This window comes from Nesoenas mayeri (genome assembly GCF_963082525.1).
Source record: "Nesoenas mayeri genome assembly, chromosome: 2".
NCBI classification, from domain to species: Eukaryota; Metazoa; Chordata; class Aves; order Columbiformes; family Columbidae; genus Nesoenas; species Nesoenas mayeri.
The window spans coordinates 103,636,512-103,660,249 of record NC_137543.1 but is presented as its reverse complement, the minus strand read 5'-3'; the positions used below and the strand labels follow the sequence as shown (position 1 = coordinate 103,660,249).

The window sequence follows — 23,738 nt, the reverse complement described above, 5'->3', positions numbered from 1 at the left end:
CTGAAAGCAGATTTTCATCCACTGGAGCAAAGAGACCCCAGAGCAGCCTTCAGAGTGGAGTCATAGCAGCACACATGTGCACAATGGCAGACAAGTTGAAGAACAAGCATTTAACAGGAGACTGCTCTCTGACAGAGATCCATTTTACTGTAGCATCCTTGTCATCTGTTCCACATTATAATTCATTCCGATAAAAGATGAGTACTTTTCATGAATAACTGTTGCATAACAACTCTGTTTATGCGCATGCATAAACCTCATGATGGCATGTAGGGATGAAGCACACTGAATGAAAAACTCCTGCCAGCCTTTGCCTTACAGAGAAGGAATCAGCATGACATAACAGAGCCTATCAGTCTCAGAAATAATCCTGATAAAGCATGTATATAATTCAAAATTCAATGTGTGGCTGACACACAGATTTTATACTCAGAGAGCTATGCAAGGGTGTCAAACTCATTTTCACCAGGGGACACATCAGCCTCATGGTTGCCTTCAAAGGGCCAAATGTAATTTTAGGGTGGAAAATGAGTTTGAGACCCCTGAGCTAGGGCTTAGATTTCTCACCCCCCTCAAGCTCCACTGGAAGTCTTTGCACCGTAGTCACTGTGGAGGCACAGTTAAATGGTTACAGACGACTCAGAAAGTGACACCATATGTTATTCTTACAGTGAAATATGCAACAATGGATAAACACAGTTTTATACCATTATAATCGCAAATTAACTAGGAAAGTGATATGCTTCAACTAGACTTGAACCACTAACAAACTCATATGAAGTCAAGTCCTTGAAAAGAATCTTTTAAGAAACAAAACTAAACCCGTTTCAGCATGCAATCTATCCTTACTTCACCAAAAAGGTTTTACTCATTACCTGATTTTCAATGCCAGAATTACTTTTCTTTCAGAACAGACTGCCCTGTAACACTGTATGTGAAATTTCATGTTCATAATTTTATTATAATCTGAATAGAAGCGATATTCAAAGAGCAGAGAAAATGAGTATACAAAGAATTTAGAGAACATTCATTTTTATGTACTGGAGACCTTTTGATGCTTTACAGTTTCAAGAAAAAGGCAAAAATTTTCACCAGTAGGTAAATCCAAGAAGGAAACACTAATGTTTTAATGATACTTTTGGATATAAGGAATCCATTTAATTAAAAACATGGCTTTTAGCATTTTAGTAGTTTAACACTGTACAATTATAGTAGTACATTTACTAAGCAGGTTAATAGGAGTCTGGCTAAATACATGTGTCAACTTGCTGCCATTAGTTATGAAACTGCAAATACACATCTACTAAAAATTTTGAAAGAAAGTGCTGTATTAACTATTTAGTCTTTTATTTGCCATGAACATAAGTTTTGTGAATATCTTTCTACATACACTACACCATGGTACACAATGAATTATTTTGCTTTGTGTATCTTTTAGTTAATTAAAAAGCAAAAGCACACGGCAATATACCATCCAAAGGAATGCATAGTAGAAAACCTCCCTTAGAAACAGGGCAACTTCTTTTTTCCGCACTTACGAAGTAGAGCTGAACTCCCAGGAAACACCACCAGGAGTGTCAGCATTCAGCTCCTCATGCTCTTGAATGTAGTGGGTATTAGGAAAACACAAAGAATAAAACATAAGACTGTGAATGGAAATTATAATACATGCGGAAAAAAAACTCACTTTATTTTCAGCCCAAAGGCCAACCCTTGGTGTCTAACAAGACACACTAAAATTTAAGTATCATCTACAGAAGTGAAAAACTGTAGTAAAAAATACCTCCTCATTTCAATGCTCACAACACATCAGATTTAAGTCTAATTGAGGCTTAAGTCTAACAGAAATATCAGCTGAAGAAATTCACATGCCCAAAATGGCTGACTAGGTTAAGGAACTCCATTCTTGGTGCAGCAAAAGAAAGGAAATCTGTTGTCACATGTTTCAAAAGGATCAAAGCTCCTAAAAGTAAGAAGTGCATTCTTTTTTGGATGGTACATAAACACCATTTAAGTAGTGTAACTCTGTGTAAGAACAGAATTATTTGGTACAAATCAGAGGCACTTGCCTTTGTTGCTTCAACGGTAGCTACTATGCTTTGGATTGCTTCATCCTTTTACACACATCCAATGCTCACTGCTACTAACACACCACTTCCTGAAACAAATACACTAAACTTCACATCTTTCTTCTCCTTCTCCTGCTCACTCCCTTCCCTTTAAAAGCTATGAAGTTATTTCTACAAACTTCATTATTACTCAAATAATTTGGTAACACTTTTGGCTATGTTCACCGAATAAGGCTTCCATGGTCCTAATATTTTAGGAAATAGAAAGAAAACTGTTAACAACAACAAAAAAAAGATGATCATTTATACAGAACGAACAGTTCAAATTGGTGGAACCTTCTTATCATATAGACCAACTGGAATTTCCCAGTCCATTTAACCATTATTTAGTAAAAGTGGATAAAAGGATTAAATTCTTCAAGTGGGTATAGTTACTAGTTAATCCAGTGCCTCAGGCATCAGCATGCTGAATTCAGTGTGTCATTTTATTCCTCGGGTTATTAATGTAATGTTGACAGCTACACATCAAAAAGATAGAGGCAATGAAACTTCTCAGCACTGTCACACTGCACCTGCTTTATTACCATCAGTTCTGATATGGAAGTCTAGTACTGCTGTTTCTGGAGAGAATGGGAATTACACAGTAAACCTCAGCAGTTTACCTTCCTCATGAAGGTTTCCACAGTAATCTACTGCATCCATTTCCTGTAAAGCTAACTAGCACTTTGTTATGCATTTAAAATATCAATGTGTTTAAGAAGACAGAGATATGTAGAAGTGTGATGGTTGCAGAAATTATAACACAAATGCTATCAAGAAATGGGACAGAGTAATAAAATAAACCTTATTCCCTTTTGGATTTCCTGACTCAAAAAATTATTAAAAAACATTATAAACCAAAACCAGTATCTACAGATAAAAAAGCCGAAAAATCTCCAAGCTCCAATGAAAATGGGGCCAAAAGAATCCACAAATATAATTATGTATTAGGTAGGGGAACAAATGTTACTACCACAACAGTATTGCAGAGACAAAAAATGGGAAGTATGTCACTGTAAGACAAAAGTCAAAATATGAGACTCTATTGTCTATAGTAAGGCACAGGCTATACACACTTATGGAAAATAGCACTAAAGAGGCAAAGCTCAGAAATCGTCTAGTTTAAGAATATCCATATGACATATCAAGATCTGGGATCTACTATAAATAATCTGGAACAGGTAAAATACATAAGTTATAAAATTTTCTTCTTTGCTTTTCCCTCATTTTTATCCTGTAATTATTAAAATACAGAATCTTCCCTGCTTAGTTCTCTGTATAAAAAATAATAATACAAAAACCCCCATTACAGAATAGATTACCATGCAACCTTTTTTTTTGTTCTGCCACCTCTCTCCTATTTGAAATTTTTCAAACTAAACGAGCCCAGCCTTCTTAACACTAAATATAGAGCAATCTCCCCATATATTCCACATTGCCACTCCTTTCTTATCAGAAATCAACTTGCACAAACCTTCTTTTCACCTGCATCTTCCCCTTTCTCCATTCAGATCCCATCACCGATCACATAAAGATGAAGGGAAGAGCAAATAGTCTTCCTCAGACCATCATTCTCTTAAGAGCATGTTTGCAAGGCCTACAGCTACCACTGATGCAACTATGGCAAGTGTCTTTGTGGAGGTTATACAAAACGTATTCTGCATAAAAAGTAGCACAGTCTAGTGAGTATTTCTGCTCTGATAAATGACGCAAAACAGCCTGTGAGAATATATTAGAAACCCTTCAGGGGAAAAGTTTTTCATTTATGCTTCATTCAGGTATGGGCTATATAGGTCTGGGTGGCACTCAGCTTCTTCTCTTTTGTCTTTTGAAATAAAAACAAAGAAATAATGCTTTGTTAAGTCAGAGGCATCTTCAGAGAAAATGCTGAACTCTTGCAAACACAATGCAGCTAGACTGTCCTCTGCTTTCCTTCTTGCAAATGACAAGGTTCAGACATTGTTGCTGAATACGCCTTCTCCCTCTCGCAGTGCTTTCCTTCGGTGAAGAGCTCTGAGTCAAGGACAGAAAGGCATCAGATTTTCTTCAGGGAACCAATCATGACCTTTGATACAAAGTTCACAATGGCGCTGGCAGGTTGCTCTGGATCATGCTCTGCAAACAGGTGGCATAGGTTGTCTGTAGTGCTGCCTTGCTTCCTGGCAACGAACCCAAACACTCTGCAAGGGCAACAATCACAGTGTATCAGAGAACAGACAGACAGGCATTGCCTTATTTCATGAAGCAAAAAAGATACTGCAGAAACCAAAAGCACAGAGAAGACCTGATCTGTTCTGATGGACAAGGTCCTGTGTGACTGTTAAACACAGTAGTCCAGATGCACCAGCCAACTCAGGAGCTCCTGAGTGGCTCAGAATCACCAGAATCAGGGAAGGAGACGATCCTCTTCCTTCTCTGTCTGTATTGCATCCCATACTACTACTGTCAGAGATATGCTGCTAATCCTGGGGATATATTTAAATATATCTGATTCAATACGACTTTCTCTTATCCACCTTGGTGGGTGTGTGGTACATTAACAGAGGTTTGAGGGCCACACATCTCAGTGGACAGAGTACTGGAAACAGAACTTAAGCCATCTACTCCTGTTCCTTTCCAGAACCCAGTGCCCGAGCTCTCTCTATTTAGGATTTTTCTTTTGGTAAATATGCGTCAACAACACTTGCATTCAATAGAAAACACTGCAATCCACTGGTAATTATACGTTTATGCCACACACTTGTATTACTAAGAGCATTTTTATGTATATGCCACACACAGGATTTTATTTTTAAAGCTATCAGTCTAAATGAGACAAGAAAGCTTATGTTAGCGTTGCTGGACAAGTGGAACACAAAACTAAGTAGCAAATGGTTCTGCTTTCATTTCTGAAACTTCAGTCAAATCACAGATCTGCAACCTAAATAAACAGCGCTAGCTTTGGCTCCAAACATCCCACGATCACATAATTAGGCCTTGACTTACAGAGATGCAGATGAAGTAAATTCTTAACTACAGTGGACAGAGAGACTTTTGTCTCTGAACAGCTGCCTTTCCTTCTACATCTCTGACCAAAATATTTTAGAACACTAAGAAACTGATCACTGTAATTATATTCCTAAAACTTTCAGTTAAAAGAGACTGAGACAGGTGCACACTTACTTTGCAGAAAGGCCATCTTTCGTCCATCTTATTGTCCATTAAGAAAGCAGTTAAAAAAAAAAAAAAAAAAAAAAAAAGAGGAATGGAGAAAGAAAAATGAAACCTATGTTAGTTTTTTTTTCTTTTTGTAGCTCAACAACAAAAACAACATATGAGAAATACCGCTTGTCTTCCTTACTTTCTGTCCTGTGGATCCAAAGCACAGAAAATAACACTGTTGACTGGATAATGTCGCCGAAAAAAGAGTCTGGATAGGAAGAAGTAAAACAAGTTTTAGGAACAGTTAAGATGCTTAAAATTACCAATAAGCAGACCTGAAACAGAAAAAATATTTAATCTAAATTTAATTATGATGATATATTATTTTTGCTATCTCTGAGTGACTTTGAAAGCCACCTGAACTGCTCTAACCAAATAAATCCATATTTAGAATTAGTGACATCTTACCCTCAAGCTACGATAAATAAGTATGAAATACATCTTTTCTAAAAAATGGCCATTTAGATACTATGTCAGTGGGAAATACAAGTTCATGGAACTTGTGAACAATTGGAGTATATTTACAGTTTCGAAATATAAGCACTCCTAGGCATTATAATTTAAGGTTAACCGACTTACACGCTTACAGACCCCACGGAATTAAGAAGCCTATCACTTTTTTTTTTTTTAGCCCATAATGAAATCGTGTTGACTCTCCTTTGTTTTCAAATCTAAAAACACTGTGGTAGCCTTACTGATGTTTAGTACAAAGTAAATATAAACTAACCTTTTATCATAGTATTTTACAGGGTATCCAAAGCACTATTACAAATACTGGAGATACACAGTGCCTGCTTAGGTGAACTCTGTTCAGTGACACTGGTAAAAGATACTGTGAACATCATTTATTTCACCGAGTATGTTGAACATCAAATGCTGGCAAAACCATTTCTTTCCCTTTTTATTATACTCTGAGACAGAGACTGCAGACCATAACTAAGGAAATCAAATCAACAGCAGCCAATCTCTTTTGCTTACTTTCTTTGATTATCTGTCAATGTGATTCCCTGTGCAGACACCTTGAAATGGACCACGGTTGAGATGGGAGAGGGATCCTGCACCAGTGTCAGGCTCAAGGCTTTCTGTACTGCCTGGTAGCCCGTGAGGGACTCCATCTCCACCGAATTCAGGTACCAAACATTACATGCTGTAATGAAAGAAGGGAAAGACTTTGAGAGGTCATCACCCAACAACAAGCAAATGGGTATCTTCTGAAAAAACAAGCAAACAAAATGTAAATTTTCTATTCTTGTAAACCAAACAGGAAAGACTGGCAGCAAACTACCAAACCTTCTACATGTGCCTCACCTTGTTGCACTATTGCTCCGTAATTTAAGACTAGAATTTCAGAGGTCAGAGGCCTTTTGATGTCCCTTTGTTTTTAATGCCTTTATATTTAACCAGTGACTGTATTTATATATTACCCACAGCATTTAAAAAAATACAAGACAGCAGCAGAGGAGCCACTCGTAGATACTATTAGGTTGGTGCAAAAGTAACTGCAGTTTTGGCTGTGAACTTTGAATAATTGTAACTAGTCTCAATCACATTTTTATTTATCAAAATAGGAACTGTTACAATCAACACATTTTTGCCAACAAGAAATACGTTTGTTTATTCCTGTAGCATAAAAATCCGTGCTTCAGAGTTCAACGAACCCTTGAAAGCATCTTCTGCATTCTGCTGGTTGTGGAAGCATTTTCCTCGCAAAATGTTGTCAAGATGCCTGAAGAAGTGGTTATCAGCAAGAGGTCAGGTGTATATGGCAGATGAGGCCAAACTTCGTAGCCCAGTTGTTCAACTTTTGAAGTGTTGGTTGTGTGACGTGCAGTTGGGTGTTGTGACCATGACCTTTGTTTGGTGCAAATTTGGCTTTGGGAAGTGCTTTGGAGGTTCTCGGTCAAACCACTGAGCTGGCTGTCGCTAGCTGTCGTATAAAATCCACTCTTCGTCGTATGTCACAATCTAATCAAGAAATGGTTCATTAGTGTTGCATAGAATAGGAGAAGACAACACTTCAAAACAATAATTTTTTTGATTTTTGGTCAGCTCAAGAGGCACCCATTTACTGAGCTTTTTCACCTTTCCACATGCTGGATGACGACAGAATGGTCAGTGTTGAGTTCTTCGGCAACTTCTCATGTAGTTGTAAGAAGATCAGGTTCGATAATTGCTCTCTGTTGGTCATTGTCAACTCTGATGGCTGACCACTACACTCCTCATCTTCAAGGCTCTTGTCTCCTTTGCAAAACTTCTTGAACCACCACTGCACTGTACGTTCATTAGCAGTTCCTGGGCCAAATGTGTTGTTGACGTTTTGAGTTGTCTCCACTGCTTTATGACCCATTTTGAACTCAATTAAGAAAATTGCTCATATTAGCTTTTTTGTCTAACATAATTTCCATAGTCTATAATACATATCAAATAAGCAGCAAGTAATAAGTCATCAGAAAAAAAAAAAGCGAGAAATGTGCATTAAAATGCTGTATAACATAGCCACATTTATTTAAGCAAGTATTCCAATACTGAACAGCAAATTTCAATAATGAAAAAAATGCAATTCCTTTTGTACCAACCTAATAATTTTTTTTACCTGGTCTCCTATCAAATCTGCAGCAAGCACTAAGAAAAGTCTAATGGATATTAACTCCTGGCTTCAACGCTGGTGCCATCGTGAGGGTTTTGCCTTTTATGACAATGGTACATTATTTTACGAATATAACCATGTCTGGAAGAGGCAACAGAATCTTTGGCAGTAGGCTGGCCAAACTGGAGAGGCAGGCTTTAAACTGATGAACTTAGGGGGTGGGGTCCAAAGTGGTGATGCTCACGCCATCACATCCAACTGGGGAATAAGCCAGGCCAACCAGAGCAGTGACAAATATTCCATGGCTGCCTCCCAAGATGAGAACCAGAAGGCCAACCACCTCAAGGGTACACATGGCTGCAGGGGATCCTTCTGTACCCCTCATGAGAAACCTGCGTGCTTGAGTACTTTTCTGAAGTGTCTATACACCAACGCCCATAGCATGGGGAATAAACAGGAAGAATTAAGAGATCTATGCATGTTCACAGGGCCATGATCTCATTGCTATTACAGAGAGGTGGTGGGACAGTTCACGTGACTGGAATGTGGTCATGGAAGGCTCTGTACTTTTTAGGAAATACAGGCCAGCAAGGCGAGCTGGAGGAGTTGCATTTCATGTGAGAGAGCAACTTGAATGTCTTCAACTCTGCCTGGGGGGTATGAGGAATGAGTTGAGTCATTATGGGTAAAAATCAAGGGACAAGCTAGCAAGGGGGACACTGCTGTGGGTGTTTACTACAGGTCACCTGATCAGGAAGAGGAAGGTGATGAGGCTTTCTACAGACAGCTGCAAGTAGCCTCACAATTTCTTGCCCTGGTTCTCATGGGAGACTTCAGTCACCCTGACATCTGCTGGGTGGGCAACACAGCTAAGCACACAGTCCAGGAGGCTCCTACATATCATTGATGACAACTTCTTGACACAGGTGGTGGAGGAGCCAACGAGGTGCTACTGGAACCTGTCCTAACAAACCTAGAAGAACTGGTTGGAGATGTGAGGGCTGGGGGCAAACTTGGTTGCAGTGACCACGAGATGGTGGAGTTCAGGATCCTGCGTGCAGGAAGCAGGGCAAAAAGTAGGACTAAAACCATGGACTTCAGCAGGGAAAATTCTGGTTTCCTCAAAGTCCTGCTTGCAAGAATCCCACTGGTTAGGGCTCTAGAAGGTAGTGGGGTCCAAAAGAACTGGGTAATATTGAAACATCACTTCCTCCAAGATCAAGACCAATGCATCCCTGTGAGGAAGAAATCAAGTAAACGGACTAGGAGGCCAGCATGGATGAGTAAGGAGCTCACATCAGAAGTCAGGCAGAAGAAGGGTGTTCGTGTAACGTGGAAAAAGGGACAGACCACCTGGGATGAATATAAGGTGGCTGTTAAGAGTATGCAGAGATGTCATGAGGAAGGCCAAGCTCCACTTGGAATTAAATCTGGCCAGGGATGTTAAGGACAACAAGAAAGGTTTCTTCAAGTACATGAGCAGCAAAAGGAAGTTTAGGAAAAATGTAGGTCCGCTGCTGAATGAGGTGGGTGTCCTGGTGACAGAAGACACAGAGAAAGCAGAGTTACTGAAAGCCTTATTCGCTTCCGTCTTTACTGCTAAGACCGACCCTCAGGAATCTCAGACTCTAGAGACAGGATAGAAAGTCTGGCAAAAGGAAGACTTTCCTTTGGTTGAGGAGAATCAGTTCAGAGATCATTTAAACAAACTGGACATCCACAGATCCATGCGCCCTGATGGGATGCACCCACAAGTACTGAGAGAGTTGGCAGATGTTATTGCTAAGCCACTCCCTAACCACTTTGGAAGGTCTTGGATAACAGGAGAAGTGCCTGAGGACTGGAAGAAAGCCAGCGTTACTACAGTCTTCAAAAAGGGCAAGAAGGACAACCCAGGAAAACTACAGGCCAGTCAGCCTCACCTCAACCCCTGGAAAGGTGATGGAACAGCTCATTCTGGACGTCATCTCCAAGCATGTGGAGGAAAATAAGGTTATCAGGAGTAGTCAACATGGATTCACCAAGGGGAAATCATGTTTGACCCATCTGATAGCCTTCTATGATGGTATGACTGGCTGGGTAGACAAGGAGAGAGCAGTGAATGTTGTCTACCCTGACTTCAGCAAGGCTTTTGACACCGTCTCTCACAACATCGTCATAGGCAAGCTCAGGAAGTACGGGCTGGATGAGTGCATGGTGAGATGGATCATGAACTGGCTGGATGGCAGAATTCAGAGGGTTGTGATCAATGGTGCAAAGTCTGGCTGGAGGCCTGTAGTTAGCGGCGTTCCCCAGGGGTCAGTACTGTGTTCAGTCCTGTTCAACCTGTTCATCAATGACATGGATGAAGAGACTGAGTGCACCCTCAGCAAGTTTTGTGATCATACCAAACTGGGTGGAAGGGTTGATACACCAGAAGGCTGTGCTACTAATAAGTGAGGCTGGAGCCTGGACAGGCTGGATGACTGGGCAGAGAAGAACCTGATGAAATTCAACAAAGGCAAGTGCAGGGTCCTGCACCTGGGGAGGAGTAACCCCGGGCACCGGTACAGGTTAGCAGTGGACTTGCTGGAAAGCAGCATTTCAGAGAAGGACCTGGGAACTCTGGTCAACAACAGGTTGACCGTGAATCAACAATGTGCCCTTGTGGCCAAGAAGTCCAAAGGTATCCTGGGGTGCATTAAGAAGAGTGTGACCAGCAGGGTCGAGGGAGGTTGTCCTCCCCCTCTATCCTGCCCTGGTGAGGCCACATCTCGAGTACCGCATCCACTTCTGGGCTCCCCAGTTTAAGAAGGACAGGGAATTACTGGAGGGCTACAAAGATGGTTAGGGGTCTGGAGCACCTTTCTTATGAGGAGAGACTGAGAGAGCTGGGTCTGTTCAGCCTGGAGAAGGCTGAGAAGGGATTTTATTTATGTTTATAAATATCGCAAGAGTGCGTGTCAAGAGAATGAGACTAGACTCTTTTTAGTGGTGCCCAATGATACGATGAGTGGCATCGGGTACAGACTCAAGCATAGGAGGTTCCATCTGAACACAAGGAGAAACTTTTTTACTTTGAGGGTGACGGAGCACTAGAACAGGCTGCCCAGAGAGGTTGCAGAGTCTCTTTCTCTGGTTGCATTCCTGTGTTATTTGCTCTAGTTAAACCTATTTTAGGAGATGGGTTGGACTAGATGATCTCCAGAGCTCTCTTTCAACCCCAACCATTCTGTGATTCACATGCTTAATTACTTTGGTACTGTGGTATAAAGTCAAATTTACAAGGAGATTAAGAACATTTTTGAAGCTGAAAAGCCTTCTTAGTCTCACTCTACAGCACAAGCAAGAATAATTAAACATATCTATAGCTAAACACTGGTACCAACAGACTTTGTGTTTTGGTAAAAACGTTTATGTATCCAGAACAGAATTTACAATTCTGGCAGCCGACACATGCAAATTACCATGCTAATATTTCATTTATTTAGCAGTTTAACTTGGCTTTCCAACCTTCCTATAAAAGCAAAGTTTAAATTAAATCTAATAGCTTCTCTTTTCATTTGGCTATTCTGTAATCTGACTAAAGCTTTCTCCTGTGACTATCTACGTAAAATGCAGCTAGATATGGGCACTTTAAAAACAACCAAGCAATCGTAACAGTTAAAGACTGCCTAAGTCTCAATTACATAAAAGTTTGTTTTGGAATCAAAAACGTAAGTTTTATTCCAGCATGAAGAACTTCACCCCAGTAACTTCAAGCTCTGGAGTCTCTCAGTGAAAGAAGCAATTCAGAGATTTGAACTGTGTGAAATTTCCCAAATGTATTTGCACATCGGTGTGATATTTTCCATAACCTTTGTTTGAATCAACTACTATAAAATTAATGCAGAGGGGGATTTAAGACGATGAATGGCAAGTTCAGTAAGGCCTTGCTTAACTGCTTTCTGTAATGCGTATTCAAAATTGTGAATAACGTTCCAAACCATAAGCTCTCTTCCCCTCACATCATTACTGTGCATGTTTGGTATGGCTCTAAAGTTCTTCATTATCCTGTCAGCCTTTTCCACCACAGGCAGCTCGCCTTGTTTCAAAGTCACACTCCTCACCACTTCTGAGACTTCCTCTTCTGCCTCATGTTGCAGTGCTGTCAACAAACTGTGTTTCGTTTCTAAACGAATAGCAAAGCATTTTGTCTAGATGGCCCTCAATGTGATAGTTCAAAAGCTATCACCAAATAAAGTGGGTCCCTTCTGTAGCACAAAAAAAAAAATAAATGGAACCTTCTTCAAAAGTGTTGCAAAGTGTAAAAATGTCAGCTTAAAAAGGAGATTACAGGAAAGGAAAGGTAATGAGAAAGGCTTGAAAAGCCTCATGAGGTATCGAATGGCAGCAATCCCACTGAAATCATACTCAACGCTAGAACAAAAGGAAAACATCTACATCTATGTCTTCTGTGCAATGCAATTGCCCCTGCCATGTCGCTGCTCTCATCTCCCACAGGTAGCATTTTGTGGTCACATTCATGGTACCACCAATAGCTACAAAATGCAGCCATTTTGAATAATCCCTGCTGCTTTTAGACTGTGAATGTGCTTCATTCAGAATGCTTAGTCCCTTGACTGTATTAGTGGAAACATCTAGGAAGAAACAGGTTTTATTTGGGGCAGAAAATTTTGCTGCTGAACAGGAAGGTTAATAAAGCAAGGTTTGTTCTAGGGAAAAGCCACTTATCTGTATAGTTCCTAGTCTTCATTTGTAACTCTTTCTGTTCAGCTTCTGCATTTAGACAATGGCTGGAAATGCTCATTAGGTTACTCAGACATCTATAAAAAATTATCATCCTAGGAAAAGACATCTTCATGTTTTTGTTTGTGGAGTAGAAGAGTGAGATAAGGCAGGGTAGGGAAAAAGTGCATCTGCTTTGACTGAACTGCAGGTGCTCGCACAAGCTCAGATAGCTGGAAAAGAAACGATTTACATGGTTTGGGTCTGCACTTCTATGTTGAACTCCACAACTTAAATGTCACTATGACACACAGAAAATCAGTGGGAAATGATGTATCAAGGCAAAAAAAAACCCCAGCCTTTGAGAATCATTCATAGCTCATTTATCTCTTCAGGTCCCAAACCTTATTTAAAACCAAAAGCAACAAAACAGGAAAAAAAAAAAAAAACACAGTGTGCCAAGATCCCCAAGTAATCCATGATGTGATAGCCCCCATAAGGAGCTATCTGACTACTGCCTCAACTCAAGTAAAAATTATTCCTTTTTCTTTGAAAAGCATTGCCTGAGCAAAGAAAAACAAATGTTTCTCAAAAGACAACACATGCCCCCTTTGCTGGGTTTTCAAGAGGGAAAATTCTACAAAAATTTGTTCTCCTTGTTTTTTATCCTGTTAGCCACAAACACTACCAGCACTGGCAGACAGAAAACCCAACATATGCTCAGTCCTGGCACTGCCTTGCAAAGGCTTGCCATTGCCTCAGCCATACATTCCTGCTTGATTATTGCACTCAAAGTGGTACTTCAAATTTTTAAGTCAAAGTAGACTGCTGTACAAGCAAGAAGCAACACTCCTACTCTCCAAAGCTGCTCAGCTTGGCAACTGCTCCCTTCAGAAGTGCCCTAAAATGGAGGAAGGCTATGAGGCAGCATTCTTATAAAGGGCATGCTTGGCCACAACCCTTCTGCTTGTGACTCCAGTGGTAGGCTAAACTCAAAGGACAGCAACAAATGTATTCTCCTGCTCTAATGTGACTAACAGGGTGGACAGACAGATCCTGGGAAGAATGCATAACAGGGACCATGGGAGGGTGCACACAGAATACCCTGGGCATGCCCACTGGACAGGGGAATGACATAGTGACTGCATTTCTACTGAGGACAGGCTTCAGATTATGAAAGGGTACTACTCAGAGTATTGTGTCCAATCATCATGGGTTAAGATGCTATCACATTTTTTCAGACAAGCTATTTCACTAGCTGTCTCTGGGTCAGCTGCACACAAACAAAGCAGATGAGAAGCAGAGCACATCTCTACACAGCTGCTGTGAATACCTCTGTTTGAGAATTATATAGATGAAACCAATGCACAGTACCACATCACTTGGAGGTCATCTTGTCAGGGTTCTTCTGCCACATCAATATGGTCACAGTAAGACAACTTCACTTACCAAAATGTATGCTGCAGTATGCATGACAATCCATAAAACAGCATCCAATGGAAAAGATACTGGACATTTCCCAATAACATGCAGCATCAAGTGAAGCACAGGGCAATGTTTTTTAATATGTTTTTTTTCAGATTGACGGGACAGTAAGCATCTTCCAGTGGTACTGTTGAGCCCTATGCTGAGAACTTAGCCCTACTGAACACTTTCCTTAGTTGATTTTTGCAGGCCTCAGACATAATTCATGAACCAATGCAACTACACGTTGAAAATATCTTTTTTATGTTCATCAGTTATGAAAACAATATCACCACTTAAAAATTGCTGTGCTTGAACCAACCTGTGTGTACCTCATATTCTCATGGGAGACACAAGTAGAAAGCAAACACAGAGTTGTAGAACTTAGAAGCTAGCTGCAGAAAACAGAAAGAATTTGGTACAGATCCTCAAGGTGTCCTTTACACTTCTATACAGCACTCTAAATTAGCTGTTCCCTTAAACATCCTTCAGTCCAGTCTAAGCTTCAGCTTCTCACAGTCTGTGAAACACAAAATTTGGTGGCAGTCAAATGCAAGGAAAAAGTTCAACAGACCTGCACCCTGTTTGAGAAGCTCCGCTGCTGAATTTGCTGCAGTTTGTGGAGATGTTTCTGCTATCTCCTCCAAGGGATCTGCAAACAGAAAGCACTGTCTTGTTTGGACTTGAATCGACAAATCAATGCACATGGTTAAGTATCAGTTTAGCTTTTGTAATCGCAATCTTGTTTACTGGACAGCTCTTGGCCAAAAACATTAAACAATCTTGTATCTGCAGCTATAATAATTCCTGTGGTTTCTGTGCTGCATCAGTTTTTTTGCCTCCAGTGCTGCAGAAGGGATGCTCAACCTTTATTTTCTGACAGTAAGAGACAAAACTTACATACCATATCTTGCAGGGACACACATGATGTCACATAAAACAATACTAGTAGTTATATTCCCTTATTATAACCTCAATTTGTTTTGAATAGTGCAATTTTAATTCTCATTTAATTTGCATAATTTACACTAACTTAGGCAGAAAGACTTTGTGATTCTATGATGAAATCAATTATTTGCATTTTGATTCAGAAGATGACAACATAATCCTTCTTTCTTCATACTTATGTAGAAAACAAACATCTGAAGTATTAAGACCTCAGCAGAATGCTTGCCTCCCAATCTTTTGTTAAAATTAGTGAGAAAACAGTCCATCAGTATGTTATTGTCTTCCTATTAGCAAAGACCAGTCACCAACTGCATGAAGTTTAACAATGGCAAGTGCCACATTTTGCACCTGGGACATGGCAACGCTGGCTATATATACTGACTGGGGAACAAGATGCTGGAAAGCAGCTTCATGGAGAGGGATCTGGGGGTTCTGGTCGACAGCAAGTTGAACATGAGCCAACAGTGTGCCCTGGCAGCCAAGAGGGCCAACCTGTTCTGGGTGCACCAAGCACAGCATTGCCAGCCGGGCAAGGGAGGTGATTGTCCCACTCTGCTCTGCACTGGTGTGGCCTTACCTGGAGCACTGTGTGCTGTGCTGGGCAACACAGGACAAAAAGGATATAAAGCTATTGGAGAGTGTCCAGAAGAGGGCCATGAGGTTGTTGAAGGGTTTGGAGGGGAAGCTGTATGAGAAGCAGCTAAACTCACTTTGTTTGTTCAGCCTGGAGGAGACTGAGGGGAGAGCTCATGGCGGCTACAGCTTCCTCACAAGGGGAGGAGGGGTAGGCACTGATCTCTTCTCTCTCGTGACCAGTGACAGAACCCGAGGGAATGGCAGGAAGATGTGCCAGGGGAGTTTTAAGTTGGACATTAGGAAAAGGTTCTTCACCCAGGGGGTGGTGGAGCACTGGAACAGGCTCCCCAGGGAGGTGTCACAGCCCCAAGCCTGACAGTGTTCAAGAAGAGACTGGACAAAGCCTTCAGACACATGGTGTGGAATTGTGGGGTTGTCACATGCAGGGGCAGGAGCTGGACTCAATGATCCTTGTGGGTCACTTGCAACTCAGGACATTCTATGATTCTATTTTGGTTATATAAATGCATGTAAAACGATCTCACTCACTGCTGCATTCAACATGATTCCTGTTGTCTTTGAAGACATCCAAATGAGAAAAAGAGCAGTAGTGTGACACTATTAATACATTTAGAATTATCCATGTGCTTTAAATAACTCCACGCACTGTGTCTAGTATCAGTAAGCACAGAAGATCGTCTTAAAATGCATGATTCAAAAATAAATCCAAAATAAAATTTCACTGTGGTATGTTTTTTCAGGACAAGGCAAATTTTCAGTCCTGTACCTCTGCCAGAAGAGAAGGAGCTTTCCATTTTAAGTGACAAAGAGAAAAAGCCTACCTACCACACTGGTTTGCCATATAACAATATCTCTGGTCACATCTACCATAGCATACTTTTGTGCTAAACGGTTTCATTAAAGTACCTGCATAATTCAAATGCTATGTTTGAACACTGATATACAGCCTTTAACAAAAGTTTAAAGAGCTCAGTAGAAAACCACAATAATGTTTAACATTTCAATACTACATCTGGTGTTAACTTCACGTGGGAGATTAACAGACAACTGAATTATGGGGCAAGCATAGCTTTTGCTGTTGTCCTAGAGTGGTTTACGAAACTACCACAACCAAAATTAGAATTACAGTCCCATGATGCAGCACGGGCTTTTCAATCATTTACTCAAACAATATTCGGACCTATGTAAGTTGCTACTTCCTTTCTGCCAGTGTCACACCCAGGGCACCTTCTGTCCTTTACCTACTTGTCTTCCCTAAAGCCCTTATGCTACCCAGATCTGAATGAGTGGTTACATCTAACCATACATGGGCATAATTTCATGTCTGAGAAGTACATTTGTCTTCCTACATGCTAGATTACTGTGATTTCCATGACACATGTTTATGACTGGAATATCACAGTACGAGTCTGCTCACAACCACAGCTTGAGTAAGGGCCATCAGCAGTACTGAAGAACGACCTTTAAAATACAGCTTCCTTCTCTGTGCATTCTTGCTTAGATCTCGACTTTTGACACATTCACCCGCCTTTAGACACTGACGCTTTAAAGAAGAGCTTGGTTGGGTGTATCTCTTCTGTATTTTAACAAGCATACCTCTGTCTGGGATAAGGAGCTTGCAGGGCAATGCCAGTGGAGTGATGGAGTGCTGATACACCAGAGCTGTCAAACTTCCTGTGGTCAAAAGAGTAACAAGACACACATGGTTAACTTGGAGAACAACATGAATGCTTAACAGCTATGTTGGCCTTTAAGTATTCTATAGACCAAGGGGCCTCCCCTCCACCCCACTATTTAAAAATACTCTCTTGGCACCTAAGCCAAGACCTTCTTCAGTCAGCTTTAGTGTATTTGTGTTTCCCAACACTGTCACAGTTGGATATACTCGAAATCATTAATCACAATCATATGCTCCCTGTCCCTGCTTAAATACTAACCTAAATGGCTTTGCTTCAAATGGAGAAAGAGAAAAAATGACAAAACAAATGCTGTATGGAAGTCAGCAAATTCCTTTTGATGTTCTTCTGTTACATTATATGTAGTAAAATCTTATCAAGATAGTAAGTGCACAAGGGCTTGATGCTATGTGATGAGGCAGAGAATGAGCAAGGAATTCTGCCTTACTCACCTAGTCTCCACTGTCTAGTTTTTTGTCTACATGCACCTCTATTTTGTGCTTATAAAACTAAAAAAGATGGTCTAGGTAAAACCTCCGTTCAATGCAGCAGTGATGTACATAGCATTCTCTATTAAATTATTATTTTCTATTCAAAGTCACTTTTGTAATTCGGACTTAGCTTAATTAAAATAATTAAACATTACTTATTCCTGATATTAGCATGTGAGATCATCCTCTAAGGAGTGAGAGAAAGGCATAATATTCATTGGTCTGTTTGTATAAAAAGCCAATCTTTGATCCTGTTTACTAACAAACACTGAACATTATAATCATGTATTTGAGAAAAATCACAATTCAATCAAATCCAACCTCATTTTTATAGCCCATCGAAAACTGATTTGAAATGGAAAGATGACCCAGTCCTGCAATGGTCTCACAAAAATGCGAAGACCAATTAACACTACCAGTCCTTCATCGTGTTATCCATAGAGGTGTGTGACAGTGCCTGCCCACCTACTTTTTGAAGCAGTGTTGAGGCTATAGACATTGAAAGATTAGGAGATGCTCAAACTAAATCATTAGTAGAGCTACATATGTGCCATAAACAGGTACTTCAAGATCAAAGTAGGACAGGGCTAAAAATTCTGATTTGAAACAGGTCTCATGTCAAACAGTGACAAAATTCAATCCACCTTTAAATAAGACTTTTCATTTTATACTTGTTCATTTTATGGTAAATGAGACAACCCATTCATGGGTGTATTGAGTGTATGTGAGAAGGCTCGTAGCAGGGGGTACGAGGGCTGCAGGGTGACCTCTGTGGGAAGAGGCCAGGGACACAGCCAGCTCCACATCCACTGCAGGGCCCTGCTGAGCCACAGGTGGGATGCCTCTAGGGAAAAAAAAAACAAAAACAAAACACCACCACAAGAGGAAAGGACAGAAAAGGCTGTACAGAGACAAGAAGGGAACAAAAAGGGTGGGACACAGCAGAGGGAACACCAGAGTTGGAGGAGGTGCTCCAGGCATCCAAGTTTACATGCCCTATCCTGCAGCCTGTGGAGGACCTCACACTGGAGCCGACAGACATTTCCTGAAGGAACTGTGGCCCATGGAGAGTACATGCTGGAGCAGATTTTCTTCTGGAAGGATGGCAGCCCATGTGGGAAGCCCACACCTCAGCAGGGATAAAGTGCGAGAGGAACTGAGCAGCAGAGAGGAACTGTTCTGTAGTGACCATATGCCCCTCACCCCTTCCTGCCCTGTCTGAGGGAAGCAGTGAAGTTCATCTCAGGAAAAATGGAAGGAAAAGTGTTGGTTTTTTTCTTTGTTTCTCACTATCTGAATATTGATTTTAATTGGCAAAAATTTTCCTCAAGTTGAGTCTCTTTTGTCCATGCCAATAACTGGTTAGCTACCTCCCTGTCTTTATCTTAACCCATGAGCTTTCTCATCTTATTTTCCCCTCCTGCCCTACTGAGGAGGGCAAATGAGCGAGCAGGTAGGTAGGTGTTTTGCTGTTTGCCACAACAGGTAACGTGCATTCATCACAGCACATTAGGTAGGCCGATGGAGCATTATGTTACCTTGTGAATGTCCCACTCTGGTGCCATTTTAGCCAGCTAGTGTATACAGTGTAACTATATAGTGCAGGACAAAATAAGGCAAAGGTCCTGAATCAATAAGGCACATCACAGTCATCTAGCTCAGCTGCCTGCAGCAGCACTCGTAGTGGCAGACAAGCCTGACTGCTTGATGCTTGGTCGTGTGCATCTATGCTAGAGTGCCCTGCACATATACTAAAGGTAAAGGTGTACAAGGCTCCTATAACCTTAGAATGGGTTCCTACAGAAACCATCAGGACTTCAGCAAAGTATTATCTCCCTTTTCACTCAAGTCTATAAAACACCTCTGGCAAAAGCAAAGAGTCTCCATTTTCTGTGTCCCTGTGATGCACAGTACTTACCAAAATATGGTTCATTTGGGCATCCTTTCAAGCGTACTCCCTTGTGAGTACATTCAATCAGAAAATGCCTTACAAGTTCATTTGACAAATCTCCAACTGTGTTGAAAAAGAAACACAAAGCTCATGAAGAGAAGCAATGAACAGACAACAGTCTCACAAATTAGCAGGTCTTCATGAAGCAGCTTTCCACATTACCACCAAATGTTTTATACACAGTATGTAAAGAATACATTAAACCTGCTCTGATGCAGGTTTCAATCTGTAGTTAAGAGGCCATTTAAAAACAAAACAAAACAAACAAACAAACAAACAACAACAAAAAACCAAAAACAACAACATAAAAAACCCCACAAAAAACCAAAGAAGTAAATAAATCACTTTAGACAATGAGTGGAAAAAGTTTTAAAATCATAACTGACTGACATTCAAATATACACTGATGTCTAAAACATGCAAGCATGGTCCCAAGTATAGATAAGGAACAGAAATCTGGAAAATGAATGGTTAGAAATTCTGATGCATTTCCCCATGAGAAAAATGTGTATCCAATAGGACAATGGAGTAAAAGTATAATAAAATAACTCAGATTTTTAAAAGTGACAGTTCTACTCACAGAACCTTTCCAGATTAAAACAACATAATATTTAGTTACACAAAGGTAACGATGCCAAGTCTCACCGTGAACTTTTAAGTATTAAACTGTTTGCAGTTTTACACTAAGCCTTTGCTCCTGAAAACAAACAACTACATGAAACACTCAGGTTTCACTACATTTTTAAAGACAGTTTTTATCTCTCAGGAATCTAGGACAAACCAAAATTGTTAAGTTGGATGTAATGAGGAGATCCAAAGTCCAAGAGGCATATGAAAATTCCCTTGAGATTTAGCATTCTTTTAAACATATACATATGTACGCACACATATAATAACGACAACTTAATTATTTACTGAAAGACTGGTTCACAGTATTTCACACCTGGCTATAAACCGAATCTCTCTCCAAATACTTAAAGGGTTATTTCATAGCAACGGAACAAAGCTAACCAACCATTCAAACCTTAACAAAAGAGCCACAAACACAAATGGTCCCTCTGACTCTGACCTATCAGCCACAGTCCAGGACACACATGACATGAAGTTTGTCTTTCAGCCTGATACAGATGAACACATTAATCTGGATAGTAGAAAGTTCTCTGCAAGCAAATATTGCAAAGATCACCTTCTCAAACAACTAACTCATTGCCGTTATACTCTCATGGTATTAAAAATAAATTACTTCAAGGGTATGTGGGAAGGGGAATCCTGGATCAAGAAACCCTGCAGGAGACTGAACAAATTTGTGAAGCGTAAGAATGCTGCAGTCTCAACAGGAATTTTCTCTTACTATCACTTGCCTGTGGCACAACTAACATAAAATGACTCTTGAAGGCTGGTAGAGTTTGAAATTCCATGCCTTCCTGGACTCCACTGGTCTGATGATAAAAAAAATCACTAAAAACACCTACAACCACTCTCTATCTGCCTCCTTGTTGCTATCACCACCGCAGTGCACCCCTGTTGTCTTCATTAATATAAGACATCGCAGTCTCAAAATACCAGATTAAGGTATAAAATTTGAAAGTGTTATTGTAATAGAGGTGCACTGCTAACCTTGACCCAGAGTAAGCATGGAAACTTTAACCCCCCCCCCACCCCGAACCCACAACAGTCAACCAACCAACCAACCAACAGACGAAACCACACTTCCATAACCATGACACTAAGAATCACAGCTTTCTTGTGATCTCAGTTGCTTACCTTGCCAGGCAGCATGTACTAATGAAACATAATAAGATGTGTAAAAGGAAAACAGCAGCAAGGAAAAAACCACCTCGCTACCCCTGCAGTAGTACAAATGGAGCCAACTTTCCCTAGAGTAACCTCCTCAGATTTATATCTAATGTAAAACTGTCTCAGAACAAAACCCTGAGGTAAAAAATATTTAACTTTCCAGCCAAATGAAAACTTTACATGGTGGTATGTGGATCAGATGCAGACTTCTGATTTCTATGGAGGACCCATTACAGACACTGGTTTTCTGTTAGGTTAATAAGGTACAATATATGCACAGCCACAATGAACATACATTTCTAAGCCATGGTTAAACTACGTAAAGTACAAAAAACATCCAGTCTCATTTAACAAGGTACCAAATGGAGCTTGTAATTCGAGTTGGATTTATTAGAAGAGGGGAGATTCCTCCAGATTATTACCCAGTAAGAAGGACTACTTTGTATGGCTTGCTAAGTAATAGACAGAAGGCATACAGTACCTTTTTTGTTTAATTGCAGCACAGAAGGAGGTGGTGTAGCAACTTTCATTGCTAGCCCATAGGCTCCCCGGAAAGAGTGACTGTCTCGAACAATGAATGACCCAGGTTCCTTGTCCTTGAGAACAGCAATGGCTGCAATGGATTCCAGGAAAGAGAGAAAAAAAACAGTTCCAGAGCAATGCAGACACCCAAAAAGCACAGAAGTGCAAATCTGTAATTAAAAGGAGACTGAAGTAACTGAGATCCTTTTCTCTGTCTCCATTGCTGTACAACAGAATACAATCAAGCATATTTAGGCGATCTGAGTGGAAACATCTTATGCAAATCTCACAGATACTTATTTCAAGATAAACCTGATTTTTAAACTGAGAAGGACATGCAGGTCCCACCAGGATTCCTACAACCAGTGCAAGAACAAGCTGATTTCTGCCTACATTTTGTCAACTTGTTAAAAGCATGACAGAGAGCACAGCGCTCTGTCATTTCCAGGCTGACTAAACAGCACTGTTTCCTATGCTACTTCAACGGGTAGAACAGATGCATTTTTGTTCACCACCAAGTTTCTGTCCCTGAAAAGCAGTCTCACTCCCCTGGTAATTTTAAAGAAAAGGAAAGGAAGGTAAGTGAATATTTGCTCTTTGACTGTCCAGGCACTGAAATAATTCACGTTTATATCCTGTGATCTCTGCTGGCAGTGTTCTATGAAGTCCTCCCCAGGAGGAACCATTTGCAGGGAAACCAGCCTTGCTTTACATGAGTCTGCTGCAGACTTCGAAATCCAGTAGCGGAAAATCTTAAACTCACTTTGAAAAACAGCAAAGGGTTTATCTAATGATTGTTTTTCATTTGACCTTAAACCCTTAGCACTTCCATCTTTTTTTTTTTCTTTTTCCCCCCATGAGCAGAGAAGAGGAAAGGGACTGGAGTGAAAGGACCAGTAAAACATCACCCAAAGACAAATTAATGATCTGTTTCTATGATCTTTATTCCCCATGGCTCATATTTACCACTACATTATAAGAGGCATCCTCATCATTTGAGAAACTATGAACTACACAGACATAGCAATTCATTGTTTGCCAATAGCTGAAGGGTATTTTGGTTCAGCGTAAACTTCATTCCCAATGCAGAACCAGTTAGTAATTTTTCCTTTTTGATAATTGAATTTTAAGTATACCAGCTTAAAATCCTGCCATAACTCACTAAATACAATTCAATACAACCAATTGCATTTGCAAAGCACCCAGCATGCTTTATTTACGCATTGTTGCTGAGACAATGTATATAAGTTCATACGTATACATTTTCACATACATAAAAGCTTTCTCCATCTCCTTCAGTAATACATCTACACATAGATGTACTATATCTAGATTGTACATCATTAAGATGTTCCATGGGAGTGTTATTTTGTAACCTTTAGGAAATAATCTATGTCACTTGCAGCTGACAATGAAATCGAAGCTACAGAATGACTGGTACATGAGGACAGTTTTATGATGACTTTCAGCTAATGAATTATTCTCTGATATTTAGCATCTCTCAACTTACTATCTGTGCAGTGAAACACACATGGCTGAGATCACGCCACAGCAGCACACCTGTACTCAGTTTCTGAGAGCAGACAGTTGTTTGGTATTGCATCCTGCACATCTGTCATTCCGAAAACCAGAGCTTTACCATAAAGTACATTTGCAGCAGATACCACAGGCAGATTTAAATTACTTTGT

The 23,738-nt window shown here is 40.4% G+C and overlaps 1 protein-coding gene across 1 annotated transcript in view; it reads right to left on the bottom strand.

Annotated features, from left to right (window-relative positions):
* Window positions 1-4,143: 4,143 nt before the first annotated feature.
* TNS3 (tensin 3) overlaps window positions 4,144-23,738 on the bottom strand; it is a gene marked incomplete at both ends in the record, with an annotated part of 226,390 nt that continues 206,795 nt past the window's right edge. The window contains 8 exon segments of the mRNA XM_080340298.1: window positions 4,144-4,288; window positions 5,271-5,297; window positions 5,449-5,517; window positions 6,288-6,456; window positions 14,642-14,719; window positions 17,209-17,286; window positions 19,698-19,793; window positions 22,009-22,140. Coding sequence (XP_080196424.1) covers window positions 4,144-4,288; window positions 5,271-5,297; window positions 5,449-5,517; window positions 6,288-6,456; window positions 14,642-14,719; window positions 17,209-17,286; window positions 19,698-19,793; window positions 22,009-22,140 — 794 coding nt within the window.